Source organism: Ornithorhynchus anatinus, chromosome 1 (assembly GCF_004115215.2).
Source record: "Ornithorhynchus anatinus isolate Pmale09 chromosome 1, mOrnAna1.pri.v4, whole genome shotgun sequence".
NCBI classification, from domain to species: domain Eukaryota; kingdom Metazoa; phylum Chordata; class Mammalia; order Monotremata; family Ornithorhynchidae; genus Ornithorhynchus; species Ornithorhynchus anatinus.
Window position 1 is genome coordinate 128,883,233 of NC_041728.1, and position 17,323 is coordinate 128,900,555.

The window sequence follows — 17,323 nt, forward strand, 5'->3', positions numbered from 1 at the left end:
CATCCTGGGGAACTGGCTGAGCCCAAGCCGTGTGACATAGTATCTACTGTGTAGCGGGAATGAGGAAGGAGAGGAGTTACAGGAAGAGGAAAAGGGGGAGGGAGAGAAGATAACAGGGGCAGGAAACCCTGTCATGAGCGAGGTTAAGGCCTGCAAGTAACAGTAAATTTAAGGCTCAGGCTACACCGGCCTTCATCCATTTCTGGGTTCAACCTGACCGTAACCCACCTGACCCAATCTAACGCATTACTGGCTAGGGTGAAGAGGCAGCGGCACTGCTGAGCTGGAAGCGGGTCAGGCTAAACAGGAGGGGATGGGATCAGAGTGGCCTGGTGGAAAGAGAACAGGACTGGAAGTCAGGAGACCCTGGTCCAAATCCCAGCTCCGTCACTGCCTGCTGTGTGGTCTTGGGTGTGTCATTTAATCATTCTGGGTCTCAATTTTTTCCATCTGTAAAATGGGGATACGCTATCTGTTCTTACTCAAACTGGAAGACCCTTACGGGACAGGGACAGTGTCCAAACTATCTACTCCCCTACTTAGCTTAAGCATTTAAGTACCATCATTATCATTATTATTATTGTTCAGTAGCCCATAGGACAATTTGACCCTCCCTGCAGTCCTCCCATGAAGAGACTTTCTGGCCACTTCTTTTTTGACAGACCTGTGGCCGCCCCTCTGAAATAGGGAGCAGGGAGAGGAGGAGGAGGAGTGGAGTGAATTTGGCTTAAGCTTGTGGGGTGGCTTTGCCTGGGGATCTCAGGTTCTGAGGGACCCCGGGCTTCCCGAGCCAAAACAGAACTCTAGAACGTGGCGAGTGAGCCAGTGGAAATGCTTAATCAATCAATCGCTCATATTTATTGGGCGTTTACTGTGTGCAGAGCAGTGTACTAAGCTTGGGAGAGTACAACATAACAGAGTTGATAGGTGTTCCCTGACCATAGAGAGCTTATAATAATAATGATAATTATGGCATTTGTTAAGCGCTTACTATGTGCAGAGCACTGTTCTAAGCACTGGGGTAGATACAGGGTAATCAGATTGTCCCACGTGGGGCTCCCATTTTCTCATTTTTTAATCCCCATTTTTACAGATGAGGTAACTGAGGCATAGAGAAGTAAAGAGAATTGCCCAAGATCACACAGCAGACAAGTGGCCGAGCCGGGATTAGAACCCATGACTTCTGACTCCCAAGCCCGTGCTCTTTCCACTGAGCCATGCTTATAGTTTAATGGGCCTTTCTAAAGGAGATGCTCTCTCCCTCATGCCTCTCCTCTCAATCAATCGGCGGTACTGACTGAGTGCGAAGCCTTGTACTCAGCGCTTAGGGAAGGGCAAAAATAGCAAAACACGTTCTCTGCACTTTAGATGCTTGCATCCTAGTGGAAGGGGAGAAGCAGATATACAAAATTATTTACAAGTAAATAAAGGTGCCAGCTGCCAGCAAAAGGAAGAACAAGATTAAAATAAGTAGTGGAGCAAGTATGCTAGGATAAGATAGAATAAATCAAGTGAAATATTGAATTTTCAATTGAATATACTTATATTTTATATATATAGAGGGTGAGGATGGGCACGGAAACAGATATTAAGGGTGGCTGTTGGGCTGATATGGTTTGGGGTGTTGGGAATCATTCTAGGAAGAATTCCAGGAGGAAGGTGCGTTTACACTATTTGGAGGGGAAGGGATCTTGGCTTGGAGAGGAGGCGAAGTTACTGTGAAATGTTGTGCTGCTACAGAGAGGGTGGTGAGGCTGGAGGGACACAGTTTGATGTTCCTTATGCAGGGGAAATTTGGAAATTCTGCCTCAGTCCCAGGTGGCTGAGGGTCACAGTTCCAGTGGGTCCAGATCTGGGGAAGGGAGGGGCTCTGCTTTTTTTTTTTAATAGTATTTTTTGAGGACTTACTACGTGCCGAGCACTGTACCAAGCACTGAGGTAGATACAGGGTAATCAGGTTGTCCCACCTGGGGCTCACAGGCTTAATCTCCATTTTACAGGCTAGGTAACTGAGGCCCAGAGAAGTGTGATTTGTCCAAGGTCACAATGCAGACCAGTGGCAGTGCCGGGATTAGAACGCAGGTCCTATCGACTCCCAGGCCGGTGTACTGCTTCTCAGTTTACTGAGGGCATTCATTCATTCATTCATTCATTCATTCATTCGTATTTATTGAGTGCTTACTATGTGCAGAGCACTGTACTAAGCGCTTGGAATGGACAATTCAGCAACAGATAGAGACTGTCCCTGCCCAATGACGGCCTCACAGTCTAAATGGGGGAGACAGATGGCAAAGCAAAAGAGAACCAAACAAAACAACATCATCAAGATAAATAGAATCGTAGATAAATACACATCATTAACAAAATAAATAGGGTAATAAATAATATATACAAATATGCACAGTGCCGTGGGGAGGGGAAGGGGGAAGAGCAGAGGGAGGGAGAAGGGGGAATGGGGAGGGGAGGAGGAGCAGAGGGAAAGGGGGGCTCAGTCTGGGAGTCAATTTTCATTCCTTAGGTGCTCTTCTCCTCAACTCAAAACTGATAATATTAACCTATTAAAAGTGTCTCTATCTGTTGCCAAATTGTCCATTCCAAGCGCTTAGTACAGTACTCTGCACACAGTAAGCGCTCGATAAATACTACTGAATGAATGAATGAATGCTTATTCCTCATTTTGCACAAGACCGAATCAGATAGAGCAGGATTTTTTGAGGTTAAGTGGTTTCACTTGTTCCATAAAATCATAGTCACCTTACCTTGCCCACATCTTGAGGAGCTGGTTGCAGCACAACGGAGCAAGGCAAGTAGTCAGGAAACTAGTGAGACCAAAAAAGCAAGATTATAGCTTTTCTCAGGGGAATAAACATTGCAACTTGAAGTGAGTATTGATGACAATTCCTTTTTGCACATCTTTTCCTCCAAAATCACAAAGAACATCGTAAACGTGCATTCTAGGGTGAAAGGGATACTTTTTTCCCCATTTTATCAACAGAGAAATTGAAGCCCCAGATGAATAAATAATAATAATAATAATGGTGGTATTTGTTAAGCACTCACTATGTGCAAAGCACTGTTCTAAGCGCTGAGGGGTTACAAGCTGGATGTCCCACATGGGGCTCACAATTTTAATCCCCATGTTACAGCTGAGGTAATTGAGGCACAGAGAAGTTAAGTGACTTGCCCAAAGTCACACAGCTGGCAAGTGGCGGAGCCAGGATTAGAACCCATGGCCTCTGACTCCCACGCCCGGGCTCTCGCCACTGAGCCACGCTGCTTCTCTGTACGGCTGAACTAGAAATCTAATCCCAAGTGAATCTCCCCGTTTTATTCTGATACAATTCTCTCCACTGAGGCTTTGTTTTTTAATGGTATTTGTTAAGTGCTTTCTGTGTGCCAGGCACTGTACTAATCAGGTACAAGCTCATCAGGTTGGACACGGTCCACGTCCCACATGGGGCTCACGGTATTCATCCCACTTTACAGATGAAAGAACTGAGGCCCAGAGAAGTTAATCGACTTGCTCGTGGTCACACAGCAGACAAGTGGCAGAGCTGGGATTGGAACCCAGATCCTTCTGACTCCCAGGCCCGTGATCTATCCACTAGGCCACGCTGCTTCTTTGCCTTTAAGTGGACGAACCAGACATCAACTGGAGGATCATTTCTTCTCCCCTATCCATCTGGCAGCTTACAGTTGGGAGTATGAATGAGCCTGGGCTTGGAAGTCAAAGTGCATGGGTTCGAATCCCAGTTCTGCCAGGGCAAGTCACTTCATTTCTCTCAGTTATCTCATCTGTAAAATAGGGATGAAGACTGTGAGCCTCATGTGGGACAACCTGATGACCCTGTATCTACCCCAGTGCTTAGAATAAGGCTCTGCACATAGTAAGCGCTTAACAAATACCAACATTATTATTATTATTATGATGGAAAAGCTGGCCTGAGTCAGGGTTGAGGCACTGACCTGGAGAACAAACGGGTAAGCGTGGCTCCCCAGTTTCTTCATCAAACTATCCTGTATCTTGGTGGGAGTGGCTACAGTCTCCTCGGGAGGATACACTTGGGTCTGAGAGAAATAGATATCCCTCCGGAAGGTCAAACCAATCACATCGATATCTTCCTGGCCGTAGCGGAACGCACAGGTCAGGGACACGTAAACTAGAGAGAAGAGACGAGAAAAGCATTTTCCACTCAAGCAAGCTGTCCCTCAGTCAGGGCAAGGCTGTCGGATGACTGAAAAGGGGTGACCGGCCACCAACGTCACTGTCCTTCAGCTGTTGTGACCCCATCGGGGTGATGCTCGGCGTGAAGGGGATTAGTTTGTCTGATTGGCCTTTGAGCACCGAGGGGGCTGAAACCTCGCCGCCTGGGTTTCGTCAAACATGAAAATGGTGATTCCCTGCAAAAATGTTTATTATAGGGTCATGCGGTCTCTCTCCGCCCCAATAATGGCTCTGTAGATGTAGTTGGAGGTCGAACACAGCGGGTGGAAATGCGGCGTATCCTTGCTGTCCACCTCCACCTCCATCTTACTCTCCACCTCTTTTATCGCCTTGGGCTTGTGAGCCAAAAGGGGCCACTCTAAAGGTAAATCATAGAGTGTTTCAGGAGACTTACGGGAATCTAAGGTGGACCTTGCCCCCCCGGGGATAGTGAATGGTTTGCTCTCAGCAGCTGGGGCTGTGGGATAGGAGGATCATCGAACACCTCTCTGGAGACAATGATGTGGAAAGTTTCATTCAATAGTATTTATTGAGCACTTACTATGTTCAGAGCACTGTACTAAGCGCTTGGAAGGTACAATTCGGCAATAGATAGAGACAATTCCTGCCCACTGACGGGCTTACAGTCTAATCGGGGAAGACAGATGGACAAAAACAAGGCAATTTAATCGCAATAAAGAGAATCAAGGGAATGTACACCTCATTAACAAAATAAATAGGGTAATAAAATAAATAGAGTAATAAAAATATATACAAATGAGCACAGTGCTGAGGGGAAGGGAGAGGGGGAGGAGCAGAGGGAAAGGGGGGAAAGTTTCTCATTTTTATACTAGTATTGGTTCTAACAGGGAGCCTTTCCCAGCACAGCAGGTAGTACTTGCCCCAAGCCCCTCAAATACAACAATAAATCCATCAGTAGCATTTATTGCTTCCTCCTACCTCAACTTGCTATGCTATTACAACCCAGCCCACTCCACTCCGCTAATACTAACCTTCTCACTGTACCTCGATCTCATCTATATCGTCTCCGACCCCTCACCCACGTCCTGCCTCTGGCCTGGAACATCCTCCCTCCTCATATCTAACAGAGAATTACTCTCCCCATCTTCAAAGCCTCATTGAAAGTACATTTCCTCCAAGAGGCCTTCCCTGACTAAGCCCTCTTTTCTTCTTCTCCTATTCTCTTCTGCACCACATTGACTTGCTTCCTTTATTCATTCCCCTTCCAGTCCTACAGCACTTATGTACATATCTATAATTTTATTTATTTATATTAACATCTGTCTCCCCCTCTAGACTGTAAGCTTGTTTCGGGTGGGGAATGTGTCTAATATTTTTACAGTGTCCTCCCCCCAGTGCTTAGTACCATGCTCTGCACACAGTAAGCGCTCAATAAATATGCTTCACTGGCTGGCTTACGTGTACCGAGATCTGTACCAAGCTCTTGGGAGAGTACAATATAACAGAGGTGATAGACCTGTTCCCTAGCCACAAGGAGAAGCAGCGTGGCTCAGTGGAAAGAGCATGGGCTTGGGAGCCAGAGGTCATGGGTTCAAATCCCGGCTCTACCACTTGTAAGCTGTGTGACTGTGGGCAAGTCACTTCACTTCTCTGGGCCTCAGTTCCCTCATCTGTAAAATGGGGATTAAGACTGTGAGCCTCATGTGGGACAACCTGATTACCCTGTACCTACCCCAGCGCTTAGAACAGTGCTCTGCACATAGTAAGTGCTTAACAAATACCAACATTATTAAGGAGCTTATAGTCTAAAGGACTTTACTGAAGTGCTGCCTTACTAAGGGAGAATGAAAGCAATCTGTTGGCCATTTATTTTAGATCTCAGTCAGCCTCCTTCAGGTAATGGGACTATTCGCTGTTAGTTTAACTGTATTCCTTGCCAGAGGTAGATTGTAATTCCGTCGGAAGCTGTCTCGGTGTCGACTGGATTTTCGGGTGCATGTTAGTTGGGGTTTGTGCATAAAAGCTTGCTTTGTGTGCATTTTTGATAAGTTCTGGGTGCAGGAAAATAAAGAAACCACTGACCTAAGTACCATTCCCTACTCCTTTCCAGAGTCTCTCTGTTTGACCGGCACATTCCGAACCCAGGTTCAGGACCCAATTTTTCAGGGTAGATCATAAGAAATGCCAGTGCTTCCCTAACCACTCACTCCACTAAAAATTGTTTTCACTTCAGATTAATGAAAGACAAAGCAACAGATCAACAAATCTTTATTATGCTATCCTTCCTTCCATAATATAAGCCCCAAGATGGCAGGGACTGTCGTTTGGATGTAGTTCTAAGCGCCAAGCACAAAGAACAGTGATTGACACACAGTAAATGTTTAACAAATGCTGCAATAATTTAGGTCAATATTTGAGTCTCATTAGATTGTAAATTCCTTGAGCGCAGAGATTACCTTTGTATTATCCCAGGTGCTGACTACAGTGCTCTGCACAGATTAGGCACTCAATTATTTATTATAAATTTATTTATATTAATGTCTATCTCCCCCCTCTGGTATGTTGTATTCTCCTAATCGCTTAGTACAGTGCTCTGCACACAGTAAGCATTCAGTAAAAACCATTGATGTCAATGTTGATAATGACAATAGCTCTTTCCCCTCTACATTCAAACATGTCCTCATCTTTCCTGTCCTAAAACAACCTCTGGACTCTATTGTATGATTTCGATAATACGATCACTCATCCTCTCCCACCTAGATTACTGCATCAGCTTCCTTGCTGACCTCCAAACCTCCTGCATCTCCCCACTCTAGTCTATACTTCACTGAGCTGCCCGGATCATCTTTCTACAGAAACGTTCAGGACTCGTCACCCCACTCCTCAAAAACCTCCAGTGGTTGCCTATCCACCTCTGTATCAAACAAAAACTCCTCACCATTGGCTTTAACGCTCCATCACCTTGCCCCCTCCTACCTCACCTTGCTTCTCTCCTTCTACAAACCAGCCTGCATATTTCACTCCTCTGGTGTGAACCTTTTCACTGTGCCTCCAGCTCACTTCTCTCACCACCAACCCCTGCCCACTTTCTACCTCTGGCCTGGAATGGTCTCTCTCCTCAAATCTGCCAGAAAATTACTCTCCCCTCCTTCAAAGCCTTATTGAACTCATTTCCTCCAAGAGGCCTTCTCAGACTAAGCTCCACTTTTCCTCATCTCCCACTCCTTCTGCATCACCCTGACTCCTCCTTTTGCTCTTCCCCACCCCCCCCAAGCCCCCAGCACTTATATATATATATATATATATATATATATATATATATATATATATCTGTATCTGTATAAATATCTATCTATCTGTAATTTCATTTATTTGTATTGATGACTGTTTCTTTGTATTGATGTCTTTCTCCCCAATCTAGACTGTGAGCTCACTGTGGGCAGGGATTGTCACTCTTTATAGTTATATTGTACTTTTCCAGGAGGTTAATACAGTGCTCTGCACACAGTAAAAGCTTATTAAATATGATTGAATGAATGAATCTTCCTCCTCCCATTCCTGTCCAAAGTCCTCAAGCAGGTTGTATATGCCTGCTACCTCCCCTTCTTCTCCAAGCAGCATGGCCTAGTGGATAGAGCACAGGCCTGGGAATTCATTCATTCATTCATTCAATAGTATTTATTGAGCGCTTACTATGTGCAGAGCACTGTACTAAGCGCTTGGGATGAACAAGTCGGCAACAGATAGAGACAGTCCCTGCCGTTTGATGGGCTTACAGTCTAATCGGGGGAGACGGACAGACGAGAACAATGGCAATAAACAGAGTCAAGGGGAAGAACATCTCGTAAAAACAATGGCAACTAAATAGAATCAGAAGGACCTGGATTCTAATCCTGGCTCCATTACTGCTGTGTGATCTTGGACAAGTCGCTTCACTTCTCTGTGCCTCAGTTAACTCAGTCTGTAAAATGGGGATTAAGAATGTAAGTCTCAAGCAGGACTTCGACAGTGTCCAACTTGATTACTTTATATCTACCCCAGCGCTTTGAACAGTGACTGGGCACATAGTAAGCACTTAACGAGCACTAAAAACCCCCTCTTCTTGACAGAGCCCAGCCCAAGTGCTCACTGCCCCCGCCAGTTGTTCCAGACATTTAACTTCCTCTTCATACCTCCTGTCTTCCTGCCCCGCTCAGCCCCCTACCCTGTCTCTTTCTCCAAATGACCCGGCCACCTACTTTCCTGAGAAAATTGAAACTATTAGGTGTGATCTCCCTAAAATCTTCGCTGCTCCTCTCCAGTCCCTCCCTCATCCTGCCCCTTTTTCAGTATTTCCCAGCAGTATCTCAAGAGGAGATCTCTTGTCTTCTCTTAAAATCCATCCCCCCTCCACCTGCACATCCAATTCTAACCCTTCACACCTTATCTAAGCACTTGGCCACTCCCTTCTTTCCTTCCTGACTGGCATCTTCAACTATTCTTCTCTAATGGCTTCTTTCCCACTACTTTGAAACATGCTCATGTCTCCCCTATCCTAAAAACCCTCCCTTGACCCCATGGCTCCCTCCAGTTATTGCCCCATTTCCCTCCCACCATTCCTCTCCAAACTCTTTGAACAAGTTGTCTACATCTGCTGTCTCAAGTTCCTCTCCTCCAATTCTCTCTTTGATTCCCTCCAATCTGGCTTCCATTCCCTTCACTCCACAGAAACTGCGCTCTCAAAGGTCACAAATGATCTCCTTCTTGACAAATCCGATAGCCCCTACTCCATCCTAATCCTCCTTGACCTCTCAGCTGTCTTCAACACCGCCGACTACTCCGTCTCCTGGAAATATTATCCAAACTCAGCTTCACAGACACTATTCTCCCCTGGTTCTCCTCCTATCTCTCTGGTCACTCATTCTCAATCTCTTTTGCGGGGTCCTCCTCTGCCTCCCACCCCCTAACTGTGGGAGGCCCTCAAGAATCAGTTCTGGGACCCTTGCTATTCTCCATTTACATCGACTCCCTTGTAGAACTCATTCGCTCTCATGGCTCCAACTATGACTGCTAGGCGGATTATTTCCAAATCTACTTTTCCAGCCCTGATCACTCTCTCTCTCAGCAGTCTCACATTTCCTCCTGCCTTCAAGATACCTCTATGTGGATGTCCTGCCGTCACCTCAGACTTAACGTGTCCAAAACAGAACTCCTTATCTTCCCACCCAAACCCTGCTCCCCCCAAGACTGATCCATCACTGCAGACAGCACCACCATCCTTTCTGTTTCACAAGCCCGTGACCTCAGCGTTATCTTCGACTCATGTCTCTCATTCACCCCACATATTCATTCTATAGCTTAAACCTGTCCCTTCAAACTTCAAAGCATTGCTAAAAATCTGCCTTTTCCTCTCCATCCAAACTACCACCACGTTAATCCAAGCCCTTATCCTACCCCGACTTGAATACTGTATCAGCCTCCTTGCTGGCCTCCCAGCCTCCTGTCTCTCCTCACTCCAGTCCATAATTTACTGCCCAGATCATTTTTCTGCAAAAAGGTTCAGGCTATAGTTTGTCCAGTCTTCAAGAACTTCAGTGATTGCCCATCTACCTCTGCGTCAAACAGAAATTCCTTGCCCTTGGCTTTAAAGCACTCGATCATCTTGCTCCTCTCACTTTACCTTCCTGATTTTCTGCACATTTAACTCTTCCAATGTTAACCTACTCACCGTACCTCAGTCTTATCTATCTTCCCACCAACCTCTCACCCACATCCTGCCTCTGGCCTGGAACACCTTCTCTCTTCATAACAGATTATCATACCTCCTACCTTCAAAGCCTTATTGAAGGCCCATCTCCTCCAAGAGGCCTTCCCTGACCAAGCCCTCATTTCCTCTTCCCTCACTCCTTCCTGCGTCGCCCTGACTTGCTCCCTTATTCATCCCCCTCCCAGCCCCATAGCACTTATGTACGTACCTGTAATTATTTCTATTAGTGTCTGTCTCCCTGTCTAGACTGTAAGTTCGTTGTGGGCAGGGAATGTGTCTACTAATTGTTATATTATACTCTCCCAAGTGCTTAGAATAATGCTCTGCACACATTAAGTCCTCAATAAATATGACTGACTGAACATCTATGATCACTGTTCTGCCCCTTTCACTCCATCGCGATCACACTCTCCAAACTCACCAATTCCTTCTTCTTGTCACATCTAATGGTCTCTACACCATCCTAATCTTCCTCCACCTCTCAGCCACTTTCAGCACTGCGGACCACTTCCTTCTCCTCAAACACTATCTGCCTTGGCTTTTCGGACTTAGTTCTCTCCTGGTTGACCTCTTACTTTTCTGGTCAATCCTTAGATTCTTTTGCTGGTCAAGTTTTCCTCTGGCCCTCAGCCCATAGCTGTGGGGGCGGGGTGTCCCTCAAGGCTCTATTTCTGGTCCCCCTTCTTTTCTCAATCTACACTCGCTCCCTTTCTTCCATTTTCTTTAACTACTACCTCTAGGTAGAGGACTCATAAATCTATCTCCTTACCACAGATCTATCTCCTAATTTGAAATTTTTCATTTGTCCCCGACTCCAGGACACGGCTACATGGATGTCCTGCTGGCACCTCAAGATTAGTATGCCCGAAACTGAACTCTTCATCTTTCCTTCTAAATCCTCTCATTCCTCTAGACTGTAAGTTCACTGTGGGCAGGGAATGTGTCTACCAACTTTGCTGCATTGTTCTTTCCCAAGTGCTTCATACAGTGCTCGGCATACAGAGAGTGCTCAAAAAATACCACTGATGATGATGATTACTCATCTAACTTTTCCTTCACAGCTGACACCCCATCCTCCTCTTCTCCCAAGCCCACGACTTTGACATTATTCATTCATTCAATTGTATATATTGAGCGCTTACTATTTGCAGAGCACTGTACTAAGCGCTTGGAATGTACAATTTGGCAACAGATAGAGACAATTGCTGCCCAATGATGGGCTACATTATATTTGAGAACTCCCTTTCTTTCAGTTTTCATAATCAGTCTGTTGAGAAATGCTGGTGTCCTTTCTTCCACAACATTTTCAGTATTTACCCTTCCTCCCCATCCAAACAGTCACTACGCTGGTCCAGACACTCCTTATATCCTGGCTTGACAAAAGCATAATTCATTCATTAATTCAATTGTATTTATTGAGCGCTTACTGAAAATAGAGCACTGTACTAAGCACTTGGGAGAGTACAATGTTGGTCTGCCTCCATTTTCTTCCTTTTCCAATTCTTCCTTCATTCTTCTGCCCAAATTGTTTTTTATAGTATAATAATAATAATAGTACTTAACGGCCTATTTTGTGCAAAGCACTGCACTGAACGCTGAGGCGAGTAGAATCCAATCAGATCAGAAATAGTTCTTGTTCCACACGGGACTAAAGGGGAGGGAGAAGGAGCATGGCTTAGTGGCAAGAGCATGGGCTTGGGGGGTCAGAGGGGTTCTGACTTCCACCTCTGCCACTTGTCTGCTGCGTGACCTTGGGCAAGTCACTTCATTTCTCTGTGCCTCAGTTACCTCATCTGTCAAATGAGGATGAAGACTGTGAGCCCCTCGTGGGACAATCTTCTTACCTTGTAACTACCTCAGTGTTTAGAACAGTGCTTGGCAACTAGTAAGCGCTTAACAAATACCATATTATTATTATTATTATCATGATCATCACCTGATCCCTACTTTCAGATAAGGAAACTGAGGTATAGAGAAGTAAAATGACTTGCCCAAGGTCACACAGAAAGCAAGTGGTGGAGATGGGATTAGGACCCAAGTATCTTGACTCCCAGGACAGTGTTATTTCCACTGATGCACACTGCTTTTTCATAATGAAATAATAATAATAATTATGGTATTTAAGCACTTACTAGGTGCCAAACACTGTTCTAAGCGTTATCATTCTGCATGAATCTCTCCCATCCCACAGACCTCTAATTGTTGTCCATTTCTCTCCACATCACTCCTGACCACTGACTTTAAAGCATTCAATAAGTTCTTTCCTTCCTACTTATTCATGCTTTCCTCCCACTACACCCCAGCTCACAGTTCATTTAATAATAATAACAATAGTGTTGGTATTTGTTAAGCGCTTACTATGTGCAGAGCACTGTTCTAAGCGCTGGGGGTAGAGACAGGGTAATCAGGTTGTCCCACATGAGGCTCATAGTTTTCATCCCCATTTTAGAGATGAGGTAACTGAGGCACAGAGAAGTGAAGTGACTTACCCACAGTCACAGTTGACAAGTGGCAGAGTCAGAAATCGAACCCATGACCTCTGACTCCCAAGCCCGGGCTCTTTCCACTGAGCCACGCATTTCTCTCAAGCTAATTTACTGAGTTATTATTTCTGCTGCCACCGACCGCTTGCTCATGCCATTCCCTCTGCATTGAAGTCCCTCCCCATTAAAATCCAAAAGGCCACTTCTCTTTTGAAATCACATCCTCTTACAAGTCCTTCCCCTAATTATTATCTAATCGACCCCATTTACATCCTCCCCAACTGCTTGCTTAGCACTTGGGCCACCTAAGCACTTAAGTACGTGCAATCCCTCACAGTACTTATGTACATATCCTTATACTCAATCAGTGGTAAGGATCAAATAAACTAATTCAATTAATACTCTCCAAAGAAGTGCTTAGTACAGTGTGCTACACAGAGGGTATTTATTAAGTGTTTACTACGTGTCAAGGACTGTTCTAAGACTTCGGGTAGATTCAAGTCAGTCCCGTTGGACACAGTCTCCGTCCCACATATGGCTCGTAGGAGGGAGGACTGGTATTCATTCAATAGTATTTATTGAGCGCTTACTATGTACAGAACACTGGACTAAGCGCTTGGAATGGACAATTCAGCAACAGATAGAGACCATCCCTGACCACTGACGGGCTTACAGTCTAATCAATTGAACCCCCGTTTTACAGATGGGGAACCTGAGGCTTAGAAAAGCTAAGGGACTTACCCAAGGTCACACAGCAGGCCACTGGCAGGGCCAGGATTACAGCCCAGGTCTTCTGACTCTCAAATCCGTGCTCTAGGGCCAAGCAGCTCCTCTGAGCACTCCATAAATATGATTGAGTGATGCTACGTAAAGATTATTCTGCTTCAGGATTCAGATCCTGACTCAGAGCTCTCGGAGAGAAGCAGTGTGGTGTATTCATTCAATAGTATTTCATTCATTCAGTAGTATTTATTGAGCGCTTACTATGTGCAGAGCACTGTATTAAGCGCTTGGAATGGACAAATCGGTAACAGATAGAGACGGTCTCTGCCCTTTGACGGGCTCACGGTCTAATCGGGGGAGACGGACAGACAAGAACAATGGCAATAAATAGAATCAAGGGGAAGAACATCTCTTTAAAACAATAGCAAATAAATAGAATCAAGGTGATGTACTACTCATTAACAAAATAAATAGGGTGGTGAAGACATATACAGTTAAGCGGACGAATACAGTGCTGAGGGGATGGGATGGGAGGGGGGAGGAGCAGAGGGAAAGGGGGGAGAAGAGGGTTTAGCTGAGGAGAGGTGAAGGGGGGTAGGGGGAGCAGAGGGAAAAGGGGAGCTCAGTCTGGGATACAGCACGGGCCTGGGTGTCATGGGTTTTAATCCTGACCCCACCACTTGTCTGCTATGTGACCTTGGGCAGGTCACAACTTCTCTGTGCCTCATTTCCCTCATCTGTAAAAAATGGGGATTGAGAGGGTGAGCCCAGTGTGGGACAGAGATTGTGTCCAACCTAATTAACGTGTTTCTACCCCACTGCTCAGAACGGTGCTTGGCCCATAGTAAGCGCTTAACGAGTGCCGTAAATACTATTGTCAGAGACTAAGGGGTTAGATTAATTCACTATGAGGACTATTTGTTTAGACAGCCAAGTCTTGCCTCACCTTTCTTCCCCTTCACAAGTTCGGGATCTACGAGTACCACACCATCTGGACACGAGACAGAAAGAGTCAGGATGAGTTAGGAAATGGAAGGACGGCAACGGCCTGGCTAAATTAACGAAGGAGAATACACACATGAAGGTGGTTTCTCGACTCGAACTTACCCACGGGTTCCACCCAGTTCACGTGGTCAATGTAGTCCCTCTTCCCCAAGTAGATAGCCACCTAGGAGAGAAAGGGGAGTGGTCCAGAATGGATAACCAATTCCAAAGCTCACAGATTTTGTCTATTCCAAGCGCTTAGTCCAGTGCTCTGCACATAGTAAGCGCTCAATAAATACTATTGAATGAATTTATAGAAAGCCAGATTAGCAAGGGGTTACTGAGAAAGAGAGGCGATGGAGGTGATGGGAGGATGAGGAGTTGAGGCAGGAAGAAATAAAAGAAGACATGAGTTTCCAGATATTACAGGCCTAACTCCACAACTGATCAGCTTTTGATTTGGCAAATGTCGCCTTTAACATCGCTAAGCTTTCGTTTCCCCTCATGCAAAATTGCGGGGGTGGTCGGGAGGGGTTTTTTTAATGGTATTTGTTAAGCACTATGTGCCAGGCACTGTACTAAACCCTAGGGTAGATCCAAGGTAATCAGGTTGTCCCACATGGGGCTCGCAGGCTTAATTCCCATATTACAGATGAGGTACCTGAGGCACAGAAAAGTGAAGTGACTCACCCAAGGTCACACAGCAGACAAGCGGCAGAGCTGGGATTAGGACCCAGGGAGGTTCTACATGGGAAGTCAGAAGCTGTGACACCCAGGGCCCAGAAGAGCATGGTGGAGTGGCTAGAGCACGGGCCTGGGAGTCAGAAGGTCATGGGTTCTAATTCTGGCTCTACCACTTGTCTGCTGTATGACCTTAGGCAAGTCACTTCACTTCTCAGGGCCTCAGTTCCCTCATCTATAAAATGGGGATTAAGACTGTTCCTGTGGGGAACAGGGATTGTGTCCAACCCCATTTGCTTGTATTCACCCCAGCGCTTAGTACAGTGCCTGGCACATAGTAAGCACCTGATTCTATTTATTTGCTATTGTTTTAATGAGATGTTCTTCCCCTTGATTCTATTCCATTGTTCTTGTCTGTCTGTCTCCCCCAGTTAGACTGTAAGCCCGTCAGAGGGCAGGGACTGTCTCTGTTACCGATTTGTCCATTCCAAGCGCTTAGTACAGTGCTCTGCACATAGTAAGCGCTCAATAAATACTATTGAATGAATGAATGAATGAATGAATAATAATTATTATAGGAAAATCGGTGTTCTCAGAGGCTGCTGGCTGCCTGGAGCAGTTCCTCTGCCTCTTTCTGACCACTGCAGGGGAGAGGCTAGTGTCTGTAATGAGAAGCTGTTACCGTGTGTAATCAAGCACTGTGTGTTGGGAGAAGTGAAGGGACCGAGGACCGTCTCCGTCGAACCCTGTCTGGTTACTTATTTTTATGTTCTTAGAAATATTTCTTTTTTAATTTCTTCTTGTCCTTTGTGATTTAGCGTTGTTCATAATTCAATCCTATGCTTCTATCTTTTTATGGTAGTTGTTAAGAAGTTACAATGTGCCGGGCACTGTACTGGGTGCTGGAGTAGACGTAAGATCATCACTTTGGACACAGTCCCCATCCCATATGGGGCTCACAGTTTTAATCTCCATTTTACAGATGAGATAACTGAGGCACAAAGTAGTGAAGTGACTTGACCAAGGTCACATGGCAGACGAGCGGCAGATATATCTGACTCCTTCCTTCATTTAGACTATGAGTCTATCCAACCCTGCACTTGGAAAGAGCCCGGGCTTGGGAGGCGGAGGTCATGGGTTCGAATCCCGGCTCTGCCACTTGGCAGCTGCATGACTGTGGGCAAGTCACTTCACTTCTCTGGGCCTCAGTGACCTCATGTGTAAAATGGGGATGAAGACTGTGAGCCTCACGTGGAACAACCTGATGACCCTGTATCTCCCCCAGGGTTTAGAACACATAGTAAGCGCTTAACAAATACCAACATTATTATTATTACAGTGCTTGGCACAGCGTGAGTGCTTAGCAAATCTACTATAATAACTATTATTATTTTTAATGGAGGAGAATATGGAGCTTTCATTGTATTCAAAGGACAGCTGACTGCTGATGGCAGAAAGGCTGGACTTGCATGAATAACACTGTCATTATTCCCAGGAACAGAATCCACTACTAGCACCCAATCCCAAGCCACTTACTGATTTGTCGCGGGAGACTTTCTTGAAGATAACATGCTTTGCATCTGATTTGATATTCCTCTGGCCAGATGCCATCTTCTGTGTGTCTCGCGGGGGGGTCCTTGCTTAATCACAAGAAAGCCTCCTGGTCAGAGGAGCTGCAAAGGCGGAGAACCTGGATAAGGGAACATAACACACTGGTCACGTCCAATCTGATGTAAATCTTCAAGAACGAGGGCAAAGTCTGGGCTTGAAAATCATCCTGCCGCCAAGGCTCGATTCACAGTCTTGGCCGGACTGGACCTCTTTGCCTAACTTGAGTTTTAGCCAGAGTATTTTTTTTTAGTAATTCATGACTCAGTGGAAAGAGCATGGGCTTGGGAGTCAGAGGTCGTGGGTTCGAATCCCCGCTCTGCCACTTGTCAGCTGTGTGATGTGGGCGAGTCACTTCACTTCTCTGTGCCTCGGTTACCTCATCCTGTAAAATGGGGATTAAGACTGTGAGCCTCACGTGGGACAACCTGATTACCCTGTATCTACCCCAGCGCTTAAAACAGTGCTTTGCACATAGTAAGCGCTTAACAAATATCAATGTTATCTTCCTTTGAGAACCTTAGCAATGCCGATTCAACTCAACACCTCCAGGAGATTAAACAGATTAAAATGAGGAGGGCAGTCTTCCTGCTCAGCCTTTGCTCTTGTACCACCTCTCTGAATGACACTCAGGAGGATAAGCCACCATTTTGGAGTTGACTTCTAAGGTGCTATTCTTTTACTAAACAACAACGACAACAAAATCCAGTCAATTGTATTTATCGAGCGCTTACTATGGGCAGAACTAAGCATTTGGGAGAGTACAATATAACAGTAAACAGACACATTCCCTGCTCACAACAAGCTCACTGTCTACAGGGGGAGCCGGGCATTAATATAAATAAATAAAATTACAGGTAAGTCCATAATTGCTGTGGGGCTGGGAGGAGGGGTGAATAAAGGAAGAAAAAT

The 17,323-nt window shown here is 45.6% G+C and overlaps 1 protein-coding gene across 1 annotated transcript in view; it reads right to left on the reverse strand.

The window, feature by feature from the left end:
• Positions 1-16,456, reverse strand: part of SAG (S-antigen visual arrestin) — a 54,534-nt gene extending 38,078 nt beyond the window's left edge. The window contains exons 1-5 of the mRNA XM_029069585.2: positions 16,340-16,456; positions 14,246-14,306; positions 14,085-14,129; positions 3,967-4,160; positions 2,760-2,819 (exon numbers count right to left, since the gene is read on the reverse strand). Coding sequence (XP_028925418.1) covers positions 2,760-2,819; positions 3,967-4,160; positions 14,085-14,129; positions 14,246-14,306; positions 16,340-16,414 — 435 coding nt within the window. The 5' untranslated portion in view covers positions 16,415-16,456. The remainder of the gene's footprint in view (positions 1-2,759; positions 2,820-3,966; positions 4,161-14,084; positions 14,130-14,245; positions 14,307-16,339) is intronic.
• Positions 16,457-17,323: the final 867 nt, after the last annotated feature.